Source organism: Giraffa tippelskirchi, chromosome 8 (assembly GCF_054371585.1).
Source record: "Giraffa tippelskirchi isolate mGirTip1 chromosome 8, T2T-mGirTip1v1.2.pri, whole genome shotgun sequence".
Classification (NCBI taxonomy): Eukaryota; Metazoa; Chordata; class Mammalia; order Artiodactyla; family Giraffidae; genus Giraffa; species Giraffa tippelskirchi.
Window position 1 is genome coordinate 3473166 of NC_137282.1, and position 13738 is coordinate 3486903.

General features: G+C 44.3%; 1 protein-coding gene across 2 annotated transcripts; it reads left to right on the forward strand.

The window, feature by feature from the left end:
- Window positions 1-173: 173 nt before the first annotated feature.
- Window positions 174-4074, forward strand: RPL15 (ribosomal protein L15). Of its 2 annotated transcripts, none has more exons than XM_081520994.1 (4): window positions 174-315; window positions 616-798; window positions 925-1061; window positions 2210-4074. In XM_081520994.1, the coding sequence occupies exons 2-4, from the start codon at window positions 627-629 to the stop codon at window positions 2513-2515; spliced, it is 615 nt and encodes a 204-aa protein (XP_081377120.1). In that variant the 5' UTR covers window positions 174-315; window positions 616-626; the 3' UTR covers window positions 2516-4074. The 2 variants fall into 2 exon arrangements, with proteins under 2 accessions (XP_081377120.1, XP_081377119.1); XM_081520993.1 differs by having other exon boundaries at window positions 174-199.
- The last annotated feature ends 9664 nt before the right edge of the window (window positions 4075-13738 follow it).

Below are 13738 nucleotides of genomic sequence, written 5' to 3' on the forward strand. Positions count from 1 at the left end.
GGGCGGGACCCTGAGGCAGGTAGCGCCCAATCCCTGCCGAAGCCCGCCCACCCGGGCTCGCTGCCGGAACTACGTATCCCATGAGGCCTTGCGCCACAGCAGCTTTCCACCGGAAGGAGGCTCGCTGTCGTAGGGGGCGGAGCGCCAAAGGGATTGTGGGAGAAAGGTTCACTCCTTTCCGTCAGGCGGCAGCCATCAGGTAGGCAGCGTCAGGATATTCGCCGCTTCATCCGCCGCCGATCTCCCTTCACGTCGGCCATCCAGGCTCGGGGGCCCTGCGTCCTGGGAGTTTCTCCTGCCTCCTGCGCGGCGCGGGTTCGATTGGGACGCGGGGCAGCGCTGGCGCGGAGAGGCGGCCCCCCGGAGTGGGCTGGGGGGGATGCGGTGATGGCGGCGCGGACCCGAGCTGGGCCCGGGGCACGGTGGAGAGGGAGGCGCGGGGGCAGAGGAGCGGGAAGCAGGGCCTCGGGCGTCCGCGGGCGAGGCCGGCGGGCCGGGCGGAGTAGGCGTTTTCACCCGCGCCGCTCCATCACCGCGCCTGCCTTGAGTCCGGCGGGCGCTGAGGCGGGCGGCTGCCCGCGGCGCGCGCCCTGTCTGACGCCCGCCTGTCCCCAGGGTGAGCCGACATGGGTGCCTACAAGTACATCCAGGAGCTGTGGAGGAAGAAGCAGTCGGACGTGATGCGCTTCCTGCTGCGGGTGCGCTGCTGGCAGTACCGCCAGCTCTCGGCGCTGCACCGCGCCCCGCGACCCACCCGGCCCGACAAGGCGCGCAGGCTGGGCTACAAGGCCAAGCAAGGTGAGGCGGCCCCCGGGGTGGGGGGCGCAGGCTGTCCGACGGCCGGGGACGCGCCTGAGGTGGCGGCGTGGGAAACCCGTCCCGAGGCCTCCACCGCCACGGCCTGTCTGTCCTCCTCTCAAATAGGCTATGTCATATACCGGATCCGTGTGCGCCGCGGTGGCCGCAAACGCCCAGTTCCTAAGGGTGCCACCTACGGCAAGCCTGTCCACCACGGTGTCAACCAGCTCAAGTTTGCGCGAAGCCTGCAGTCGGTTGCGGAGGTAAGAGACTTTTTGTTTGGCACGCGTGTTGGTCACCTCCTGGAGGTGATGGAGAAGGATCTGGGCTGCTGTTCGGTGGTTCACTTGTATCTAGGTGAGCCCTGTTGTGTTTGAAATGTGGCTTGGTGGTTTTTATTACTAATCTCAGTACATCTTTTCCAACACCTACTTAGGAAAAAAGTGCAAGATCTTTATAGGTGCAGTATGTTTTTAAAGACGACTCCCCATCGACATTAAGATTGGACACATGGCGAGATAAAGCCTTTTGTAAGGGGAAGAGGAATACCTAACATTGTGTTCGGTGTTATCCAGTTTGGTTTGTAATGATAGAATTCCCATTTTCTAACACACAAATAGGTGGAAGTAGGTTCTGACATGATACAAAAAAGGGTTTCTCACCCATCTCTACCCCCCCCCGCCCCAGCTTAAGTGGTAAAGAATCTGCCTGCAGTGCAGGAGATGCAGGTTTGATCCTTGGGTCGGGAAGATCCCCTGGAGGAGGAAATGGCAACCCTCTCCAGTGTCTTGCCTGAAAAAATCCCATGGATGGAGGAACTTGGTGGGCTACAGTCCATGGGGTCACAAAAAGTTGCAAAGACGACTAAGCCCAAACGTGCAATATAGTTTGAGTTGCTATCAAAATTTAGTTTTCATTTGGGAATCTCCCATAGGTCATATAAACTAACTTGGACCTGTGGAGCCTAAACTTTTGAAGGGCAATTAAACATCTTGAAGAAGTCTCCCCAGGTGTTACTGGTTTTGAGTTGTCTTTCTTGGGTAGTAAATTAAGCTATGCTCTGTTGAAGAGGTTGGCCAACGTAGGCCTGTTGCCCTCCATAAGCTAAAAGTATTTTGTTTTAAAAGAAAAGGCATAGAAGACCATGCATGAGATCTTTGTTGCCTTCAAAATTCTCTTTAAGTTTGCTAACACTTCTGTTGTACTAGAAAAATGCAGGGTTCCAGAATAAGAATGTTTGTTATTTTATAGTAAGTCTTCCTTCATACTTGGGGTCCCAGCCTGTGGGGAGATGCTGAGTATTTGAGTGGTTTAAGTCAGAAGCCTTAGTCTCTTGTCTGGTGAATTTGCTGTCTAATTTGTCACTGGGACGTGTGGAAGGCTGACCTTGGGTCTTTGTTTCCTGTCCTAGGAGCGCGCTGGCCGCCACTGTGGGGCCCTAAGGGTCCTGAATTCCTACTGGGTTGGTGAAGATTCTACATACAAATTCTTTGAGGTTATCCTCATTGATCCATTCCATAAAGCTATCAGAAGAAATCCTGACACCCAGTGGATCACCAAACCAGTCCACAAGCACAGGGAGATGCGGGGGCTGACATCTGCAGGCAGAAAGAGCCGCGGCCTGGGCAAGGGCCACAAGTTCCACCACACTATTGGTGGCTCTCGCCGTGCAGCTTGGAGAAGGCGCAATACTCTCCAGCTCCACCGCTACCGCTAATATAAGTAACGTTTGTAAAGTTCTTACCTAATAAACAATTTAGGGCGTTGGTTTGCTTTAAAGTGTTTTTTAATTTGTCTGTTAAAACTAGTTGTGTGCAGATGGCTTCATTGAATGCTTTGTCAAATTTTGAAAGTTAAAGTGCAATAATGTTTGAAGACTTATTAAAGTTACTTACACATATAAGTGTATATGAAGTGATGGTGTATCTTGTTTTTAATAAGGGAAATGCCTTTGTTTTTGCTTTATTAGGGAGTTGATGTGTCTGTGTTTAAAATGCTCTTCGGTACAATAGGTGTAAAATTCTGTAAAAGAGGAGTGCAGAAACTTAACCTGTAGATTTGTTGATGCATGTGGTGAGACCTGCAGCTTGACTGGGGTGATGTGATGCTCTGCAGTTTTATGGAGTTTGGCAGGGACAACGTTACCAGTTGGATTTTCCTTGGAAATGTGAAGGGTGTCCTGATCCTTTCTCATGATCATATGCAGAAAAATAATGAAATTTTTGACTAGGGCCTAAGTTTAGTCTTAAGCTATTACTACATTTGTGTAACTGCTGCTTCTGAAAGGCAAAAAGTAAAGTAATGGCCACCATTTTTAAGAGAACTGAATAGACCTGTTGGAAGAGGGTTCTGACGAATCAAATCCTAGTTTGCCTAAATTAAATTGCCTTGGCCTCCGTGGTACCACTGAAGTTCTTATGAAGCTCCTGGTTCAGGCTTTGGGATCTGTAGAATACTGAACTTCGTGTAGAATGGTCGTATTTACACTGGTGTCGATTAAAACTGAACATGGAACATCAGATGAGGGGGGAGGTACTAGTCCTAAGGTTTGTAAGGTAGTGATGTGAGGATTGGGAGCTTGGTGTTATCAGACCCCTTTCAAGTGTAGGACGATAGGAAAAACTTGGATCAAAAAGTTAAATGTTTTTCTGTAGTATTAGTTTGTGACCATCATGAACTCTCTAAGCCACATGAGGGGATGGGGGAAATAGGGGTGGTTATATTTAAAAGTATCAGTGGTAAGTGTAGTCTGTTCTCTAGGGTCAAGTCACTCCATTCTTAAAAGGCTGCTGAGAAAACTCATGTCGTTGGTGTCAGTGCAAGTTCAGTTGGCCTCCAGCTTTGTGTTGTCTGCAGTTCCACCCCTGCTCAAACCAGCCTCAGCGTTCCAGACTTGATGGGCCGCCGGCTGTGGTTGTCCTCACCACCTCCTTCTGCGTGTTCCAGCATGTCTTCCTGTTAGACTAGGCTTGTGTTTCCCTGGGTGGATTTGAGTGTAGGAAGTACAGAAGACGAATTACCCCAGTTCTTGGCTTGCTGTCTTCATAAATAGTTTGATTTTGAAATTTAATTGCTGGTTTTCTTGAACCAATTTTTCTTTTTCTTCAAGGGTCTTTAAAAAGGCCCACTTAAGTGATTTCCAGAAAACAGGCTTGCAAAACCTTAAATTTAAGACCCAAATTCCTTCCAACTCAAAAAAATCTTAAACCATATTATTTTGTGTGTAGAGGTTGTTCAACTATATAACAGAATAAATGTCTATTAAACAAAAACAAATGGACCTTCTGTTATCTTTTGTCATTTAATACTAGTAAGCTTTAATGCAAACCAACCTGCAAGAAGACACAACAAAATGATGGCAGAAACAGTCAACAATTTCAGGGGAAATGTATAGTACTTAGTTTTTCTCGCACTTCTTTGGTCCTTGCATGAATTGAAAAACTTGTTTGAAAGGTTTTTTCCAACTGTTGAGGTTGCCAGTTGGAGAGAGGGGAGGTCAAAGGTCGGGGTTCCCTATATTCAGATCACAGTTTCAATAGCTTCCATGGTCTTCCTCACCCCACCCTTTGGTTTCACTGCTGACCTCATTCTGTGATAGTTCATCCCACTCTCCTGGCAGTTTCTCAGGCATTCCAGGCCCTTTCTAATGCCTGTATTATAGGAACACTCACAGATAATACATGTCACCTCAGAAGCTTTCCTTGGCAACCCCTAAGTTGTACCCATTGGAAAGATGAGCAGTTGGTTCAAATATACCCCAATTGATTATTAGAATTTTCTTCAGCAGTAGGGCAGTTGGATTTTTACAACCCCAGAAGATGGGGACTCTTGTCATTAAGGAAGCAGACATGAAGCAATTGCTCGAGGTCGCCCAGTGGCAGTCTGAATTACTAGCCTCTTAAACATTTAAAGTTTGGCTATGTAATACATTGACATGGCTAAAAATTCAAAAGATAAAATTAAGGACTACAGTAGAAGTCTAGCTGCCTCTCCAGTTCCCATTCTGGAGGCAGTGTAATCAGTATGTTCTTCCCATCAGGAGATAACTCATAAGTATATAAATACAATATATATGTATTTTTTTTTATTCAAATGGTAGGATATTATACATGTTGATTTTTTTTTCATGTAGTTATGTATCTCTGAAGGTATCATTCACTCAATGGACATGAGTCTGAACAAGCTCCGGGAGATGAAGGATAGGGCAGCTTGGGGTGCTGCGGTCCATGGGGTTGCAAAGAGTTGGACACGACCGAGTGACTGAACAACGTATCTTTGAGCTTATTCTATTGCAGTTCATCAAGAGCTTCCTTGTTCTTTTTTATGAGTGCACAGTATTTTGTCATATTGATGTACCATAAGTTGTTGAATGTGGCCCCTACTGATGAATATAATTTTTTTTCCAGTCTCTTTTACAAAAAGTTTTTTGCATATATCTTCATTTATCTGTAGGATTAATTCCTAGGAGCAGAATGGCAGAATTAATATACAGTATGTGTATTACTGTATGATTCCATCTATATGACATTCTGGAAAAGGCAAAATTACAGAGACAGTAAACAGGATCTGTTCAGTCACTCAGTCATGTCCTGAAATATTTCCTGAATATTTCCTTCCAAAGAATATTCAGGACTGATTGACTAGTTTGATTTCCTTGCAGTCCCAGGGACTTTTCAAGAGTCTTCTCCAACACCACAGTTCAAAAGCATCAATTCTTTGGCGCTCAGCTTTCTTTATGGCCCAACTCTCACACCCACACATGACTACTGGAAAAACCATAGCTTGGACTAGATGGACCTTTGTCAGCAAAGTAATGTCTGCTTTTTAATATGCTGTCTAGGTTGGTCATAGCTTTTCTTCCGAGGAGCAAGCGTCTTTTAATTTCATGGCTACAGTCACCATCTGCAGTGATTTTGGAGCCCCAAAAAATAGTCTGTCACTGTTTGCATTGTTCCCCATCTATTTGCCATGAAGTGATGGGACTGGATGCCATGATCTTAGTTTTCTGCACATTGAGTTTTAAGCCAACTTTTTCACTCTCCTCTTTCACTTTCATCAAGAGGCTCTTTAGTTCTCTGCTTTCTGTCATAAGGGTGGTGTCATTGGCGTATTTGTAGTTGCCAATGGTCAGAGTGGGGAAGGAATGAATAGGCAGAGCACTGAGGATATTTTACAGCTGGAAGCTACGCTGTATGATACTCTAATGCTATATAATATCACTATACATTTGTCTAAGCTCACAGAATGTACAGCTCCAAGAGCAAACCCTACTGTGAACTATGGTATTTAGTGACAATATTGCAGTGCTGGTTCATCAGCTGTAACAAATGTACCATGCTGGAAGAGGATCCTGATGATGGGCGAGGCTATACGCATATGAGGGCAGAGGGTTTATGAGAAACTTAACTGTGAACTTAAAACTGTTCAAAAAACAGTTTATCATAAATAGCAAGCAAGCAAAACAAACAAAAAAAATGTATGTACTGACAGAGATTCTGCTCGTCTGAAGAATTGTCTGATAGAATTGTCATCTACTTTTATTTTTACTCTTCTGAGTGTGGCAGAAGCAAAGCCACACGCCATCGCTTTTTTTCCTGGACGTACAGCTGAACTGCGTTTCACCCAGTGCCTTGTACTTTAGGTAGGGGTCTTAATGACATTCTTGCCAATAGATGAAAACAAATGACCTATCTCCTTCCAAGGCAATCAAGAGCTGATAAGTCAATGAAGGCCAGTGATTCTGATCTCCTAGCTAGAAAATGGTAGAAAAATCTGCTCAACCCCATCAGCCTGCACTAACCAGAAAGCTTTGTTGTGTTAAGCTACTGTTAATTGCACTTTTTCTTAGGATCGCATAGCCTCATTTGACCCTGACGAATTCAGGAAGTCGAGCCTGCTTTTTATATTCGTCTTAGTTTGTCTTATGGTGACCTTCTATTGTAATCCTTTGGCCATTTTTCTATTAAAATCCATACACCTTTAAGCACCATGCTATAGTAAATGAACTGTAGGGTGGCTGCTACCTTACTGTTGCTACAGTTCATCATTTCTCTGCTCTTAAGTTTCTTGAGGGTGACTTTATGTAATGAGCTTCCCTGATAGCTCAGTTAGTTGGTAAAGAATCTGCCTGTGGTGTGGGAGACTCAGGTTCAATTCCTGGGTCGGGAAGATCCACTGGAGAGGAGTTAGGCTACCCACTCCAGGCTTCCCTGGTGGCTCAGCTGGTAAAGAATCCGCCTGCAATGAGGGAGACCTGGGTTCCATCCCTGGGTGGGGAAGATCCCCTGGAGAAGGGAAAGGCTCCCCACTGCAGTATTCTGGCCTGGAGAATCCCATGGACTGTCCATGGGGTCTCAAAGAGTTGGACACGACTGAGCTACTTTCACTTCACTTTACTTCACTTATGTAGAATAAGTTTTCAAGAGTTCAACTGTTTGTTTTATCCTTTCAACTCTATGTTCTCATTCCATCTCCAAAGTCTGAAATTCCTAAGGGAAATTAGTTAGGTATATTGCATCAGTCATGTAGACTAGATTCAGTTCAGTTCAGTTCAGTTGCTCAGTCGTGTCCGACTCTGCGACCCCATGAACTGCAGCACGCCAGGCCTCTCTGTCCATCACCAACTCCCGGAGTCTACCCAAACCCATGTTCATCGAGTCGGTGATGCCATCCAACCATCTCATCCTCTGTCGTCCCCTTCTCCTCCCGCCCCCAATCCTACCCAGCATTAGGGTCTTTTCCAATGAGTCAAACCTTCGCATGAGGTGGCCAAAGTATTGGAGTTTCAGCTTCAACATCAGACCTTCCAATGAACACCCAGGATTGATCTCTTTTAGGATGGATTGATTGGATCTCCTTGCAGTCCAAGGGACTCTCAAGAGTCTTCTCCAACACCACAGTTCAAAAGCATCAATTCTTCGGCGCTCAGCTTTCTTCACGGTCCAACTCTCACATCCATACATGACCACTGGAAAAACCATAGCCTTGACTAGATGTACTTTTGTTGGCAAAGTAATGTCTCTGCTTTTAAATATGCTATCTGGGTTGGCCATAACCTTCCTTCCAAGGAGTAAGCGTCTTTTAATTTCATGGCTGCAGTCACCATCAGCAGTGATTCTGGAGCCCAAAAAAATCAAGTCTGACACTGTTTCCACTGTTTCCCCATCTATTTCCCATGGAGTGATGGGACCAGATGCCATAGGCTACAGTAACAACCTCTACATCTCAGTGGCTTAAAACTATAAAGGTTTATTTCTTGAACAAACTACATGTTCATGGAGGGCTGGTCCTGGTCCTCATCCCAGAAACTAGGCTACTGAAACAGCCACTCTAGTGCATCCCCAGCTGTCCATGGCAACGTGCAAAGGGAGCATGGTACAGCATGCCCGGCTTTCAGAGCTTTTTCTCAGGAAGTCATCTGAAGCAAGTTCCATGGCTCTACCTGAGTTCAGTGTGGGGAAGTGAGATTTCACCAGGTAAGAGAGAGAACCAAATGTTTGTGAACAGTTGAGCTTTTATAAATATCCATCATTTGGAGAAAAATACGCATTATCTGGATGTGTCCTGGAAGCATCACACAGCCTGACATACCAGCAGTGAGGTGACATGCTACGTCTATATGCCACCAGCTACATCTTGACCACCCCACAGAGACTCACCCAAAGTGGCAGTTTTTACCCAGGAATCCTTCCTCCATCATCATCCTCCAGTTCAGCCTTGGGAATGTTGGTTGGACATTTAGCTTGTTCATAGATTTTTAGCTATGGTTATTCATGCTGTAGTGAAAATAATCAGTATACATATAGTTTTCAACCATTTTCATATAGGAAAAATAAACTTAGAGCCTGCTAGGAAACACTGATCTAGTTTCCTAAAAAAAATCTGCAAAGGTGGTATAGTTAGCCTGTACCTTTAAAACGCAACATCAAAGCATTCAAATTTAATGAAGCAGCTAAAACTCACCCTTCACAGCTCACTCTCAAATCCTGGGAAAGGGCAATTCACTGCCCCCGCCCACAGAAATTGATTAATCGTTTAATATAATTAGTATGCTAGGAACATCTGAACTCATGTGCTTGCAATTCTCATCGTCATTTAGAGAGAGGTTCATTATTTGGCAGTCCTAGTTGGTTTAGAAACAGTAATAGATGGGTGATATAATTACCTAATCACTAAACTTCTTTCTACAGAGACCGCAAACATACTATTTAGGCTCCAGAGGTTGAGTGAGGAAATTTCACTTATTAGAAAGGAAAATTGAAGAACTGATCATCCACAGCCCACTGGCTTCTAGGTAGGTAGATTCTGTGGGGAGGACCTGTTAGAATCCATTGCTGTCAACACATCTAGTATAACGTTGTGACTAGAACGAAAAATGTGTGAATTCTCTGCCTTCCTCCCAGTTTAGTAGTTCTCTGATTTGTTCATTCTTGTTTCGTTTTTGTATGAGATACGTTGGTACAATGACTGCTTACAGATTTTGCTCCTCTATGCTCCATTCTATTCTTTTTCTTCTCTTTTTTTTTACACAGTCTGTCAGTGGAGAACTGGAAGCCTCCAGGGTCAGATCAACAAAAAAGCCTAGGGCAAGACTAGGGAGGGCCAAACCCAAAGCTAGAAACCACCATGAAAGCCGATAGCTGCCAGCGGAAAAGCTTTAAGCTTTCCTAATGGAACGATGTAACGGTAGAAATTAATATGTTTAGTTATGCAACAATATCATTGATTTTTTTTTTTTCTATTTGGGTGTTTTTCGTGTTTTCTTTTTTTTTTTTCCCCACTGTGCAGCATGTGGGATTTAGCTCCTTGACCAGGGATCGAACCAGCGCCCCCTGCATTAGAAACAGCCTTAACCATTGGCCCACCAGGGAAGTCCCTCACTGATATTTTTCTGTGATTTGTAAAATACGTCTGAAGTTCTGGAAATGCTTTGAGTAACAGCATTCTCATTATTTCAAAGTGGTGCTTTTGGTCTTCATGAATGTCACCAGGTGTTAGAAAAGCTGCTGCATTTTTTAGTAAAATAAAACTCTTATCTGGAAGTCTGGCAGATTTGTGACAGATTTTAAGTAGGGTTGGGAGGCTGGACTAGTCAAGATTCCTTTGACTTTCAAGGGCTGTTAGTGATCACCATGGCCACCTCCTTGACAGCCCCCCTAAACTCCGACAATACTCTGTAGTGTAGATGGGACCAGGAGAAATTATTTAAAGAAGATTTTTATTGAATCTAGAGTGTTTAATTGGTTTGGTTTAGTCACTAAGTCGTGTCCGACTCTTGCGACCCCATGGACTGTAGCCCACCAGCTCCTCAGTCCATGAGATTCTCCAGGCAAGAATACTGGAGTGGGTTGCTATTCCTTCTCAAAGAGGGTTTAATTATGAGGGTTTAATTAATTAGAAGAAGGAAAGGCATACATCCAACTAGTTTTACAAGAGAAAGAATACTATTTGGGACCCACTCTTGAGGGTTTCCCTGGTAACTCAGTCGGTAAAGAATCTGCCTGCAATGAAGGAGACTCGGGTTTGATCCCTGGTTCGGGAAGATCCCCTGGAGAAGGAAATGGCAACCCACTCCAGTATTCTTGTCTGGAGAATCCCATGGACAGAGAAGCCTGGTGGGCTATAGTCCATGGGGTCCGAAAGAGTCGTACACGACTTAGCAACTAAACCACCACCTGATGCCTTAGGCAAGCTTCTTTGCTCCGGCGCCTCGTGCGTACACCTCTCATGATAAATATGAGACAATGCTGTGAGTTTGGGGGGCAGCAGTTAAAGACAAGGACACCAGAGTCAGACCGCTTGAGTTCAGCCCCTGCACTCCCATTTCCTGGACAAATTGTCCTGGGGAAGTGGCTTCACGTCTTTCAGTATAAATCCTGTCATTTGTAAAGTAGATAAACAGTCCACCCAGGGTCAGTCAGCGTTTCTCCAGTGCTACCTGGGGAGAAGGAACACTCCAGGAGTCTGGGTGTCTAGCCAGCCTTGGTAGAGAGAAGCATTTCTGCAGGGGAACAGAGGGACTATTACGTCATGACGGCCTGAGTGAAATTTCTCTAAAGAGCTGATTCCTTTTCTTCTGACTCTGCTTTTCCCCAGGTTACCACTTCATCAAATACTGAGTCTTCCAAGTGGACCAGGAAGAGCCCTTTTTCTGCAGGTCTCCTGCAGGTTTTCTGCAGGAACCCGGGTCTCCTGAATTGTAGGCAGATTCTTTACTGACTGAGCTATGAGGGAAGCCCCCAAGAGTGGGTCCCAAGGGCCCTTTTTCTATAGACCAAAGATCTGGATTGTGGATTTATGGATCACTGATATAAAATGCTCTTATACAAATGTTGTTAATTCTCACTAACCCTCTAATCCTTAATAATTCCTCGGTGAGCTAACATTGTTTCTAAATATGTAAAGTGTCTTTAACTCCAGTGTATGTCATAATCAACTTGGATATAAAAATAAATCCTGTTGCGCCCTCAGTACGATCAGAAGAAATTTTTATACTAACATTTTTCCCTAAAGAAGCTGAACTTTGAGACAGAAGCGGGTTCCAGCTCAGGAGTCCCTGTGTGTGGTTTATCACCCACGTGCGTGCTGTCCGGGAAGTGGACAGGGAGAGAGAAGCCAAGTCCCAGGGGTCTCAGTCTCCCGGGGGGGGTTTCTGCCTGATTCCATGGGGAGCACTGCAGAGGGAGTGATGCCTCGGAGCACATCCTGACACACAGCGGGGAAACTGGGCTTTCACACTCTTCCTGCGCCAGCTGGTCACGGGCCGGGGTTACCCCGGGCAATGGGGCCCAGGAGGCCAAGCGGCCCCTGTAAGTCCAGGGCGACCTCGCTGAGGGTCACAGGCGCCCAGAAGTGGGGGGGTGGGCATCAGCGGGATCCAGACGGCTCCGGCGGAGCATCCACAACTCCACCCCCAGCAACGCAGGAATTCCATTACCCTCTCGGTAGCTGCTTTTGTTTTTGTTTCTTAATGAAAGCATTGTCATGATCAACAAGTTCTGTGGCCAACGTTTGAAGTATAATAAAATCAGCAGCCCTGCATGAATTAACTAGCTTTGGGTGTTTTGAAGCTGTTTGTAAAAGTAACCAGTTTTAGGTAAACATTTGAATGTGGTGTTTCCACAAATATGTTTACATTCCTGCCTCTAGTGGGGGAGTAATTATTTAGGTACATGTAGTCTCTCCTACATAGGATGAAGTTTTTTTTTTTTTAACTGGAGTGCAGTTGACTTACAATGCTGTGTTAGTTTCTGCTGTACAGCAAGGTGACTCAGTTATGCATGTATATGTGTGCTTTTTTGTGTCATTTTCCTTTATGGTTTATTATAGGATATTGAATATATAGTTCTCTGCGCTATACAGGAGGACCTTGTTGTTTATCTATACAATAATTTTATAGTCAACTAAATATTGTAATTTCTAAGCCAAGGATGTTCACAAAGCTCTCACATATCTCAAAATGAATGAGAACATTCTTAACAAGCTTACCGTAAATCACTTTTAATTTTGAATAAGTGGTAAACATATGTTTGACTTACTGGCCAATCAAGTGTGGAGAATCTTCTAAGGAATAGTTCAGTTACTTTAAATTTTTCACATGAATATTTAAGGGAATATTTAAAATGTAAATTAACTTTTAAAACCATGTTCTAGATTATCTATAAAATTATTTCTATTTTTAAATATGCTTACAATGTTCGGGCCTCTCAAACTTCTTAAATATAATGCTAACAAGCAAGTGTTTTTCTTAATTATAGAAAATACGCAAAGTATAGAAAATAAAAAATTTGTGAATGCCATTCTTCAGAGAGAACCCTGTTGTTTTGGTTTCTTTTCTTCCAGTTTCTTTTTTATAAATTAAAAAATATTATAAAATTTCCACCTGTCATGATGACAGTCAATAATTGGTGGAATAGGTGATCTGGACAAGCTCTCTCTCTGAGGACAGTTGGAGACGTAGAGTACAGTTTTCATGTGTATAATATTCTCTCTATACATAGATCCATGTTCAGTAACTAAGTCATGTCTGACTCTTTATGACCCCATGGACTGTAGCCCACCAGGCTCCTCTGTCCCTGGAATTCTCTAGGCAAGAATACTGGAGTGGGTTGCCATTTCCTTCTCCAGGATATATATATATACACACACACACACACACACACACACACACACACACACACACACACGTATACATAAGTATGTAAAATAAATATAAGCACATAGACAAAGTAAATATATGTGTATATATATGCTATACACATACACACATATGAGCTCAGAAGCAGGGGGGAATCACAGAACCCAGATCCAGGATGACACAGGGAGCTGAGAAAGGGGGAGCGTGCAGAGCTGCTTCTGGAAGGGGCAGCCGAGGGCAGAGAGGCTGAGCGGTGCTCTGACATGCTTGCTGGGTGACGGGGAAAAGACGGAGAGACCCAGTCCCAGGCCTTACTGGAGGAGGATGCCGACAAACTGTCCACACTAGCCCAGGGCGCCCCCCAAATCTATTCTCCGCAAAAGCAGCAAGAGTGACCTTTCTGAAACGAGCCACACCATGGCACTCTTGGGCTTGAGACTCTCCAGTAACTTTAAGTCTCAGAGTAAAATAGAAGAAAAAAAAATGTTTAAGGACAAAAGGACTACAGGACTCCAACACTAGCAGTTTTCAACCCTACTTTTGTGTCGAAAGGACTCAACACCCTCTTTCATAATAGGAATTGATAGTGCTCTCTTGACTATCATGATATGAAATTTATATATGACAACTAATCTACAAGTACAATTTCAGAAAAATCAATATAGTGCCCAAGCTGTAATATGAGGAAAAGTAAAAGTAAGCTATAATAAAACTATATGTATTGCAAGATATAAATTTGTGCATACAGCTAGATCAGAATGTACTATGAAGCACTAAGAAGGTATTTATTCCTTCGTACAGAAT

What these genes read in the sequence shown, in the direction of transcription:
- RPL15 (XM_081520994.1), top strand. Translation starts at nt 627, where the DNA reads ATGGGTGCCTACAAGTACATCCAGGAGCTGTGGAGGAAGAAGCAGTCG. An exon ending in GGGCTACAAGGCCAAGCAAG is followed by an intron (nt 799 to 924) that starts GTGAGGCGGCCC and finishes CCTCTCAAATAG; the next exon opens with GCTATGTCATATACCGGATC. An exon ending in GCCTGCAGTCGGTTGCGGAG is followed by an intron (nt 1,062 to 2,209) that starts GTAAGAGACTTT and finishes TTCCTGTCCTAG; the next exon opens with GAGCGCGCTGGCCGCCACTG.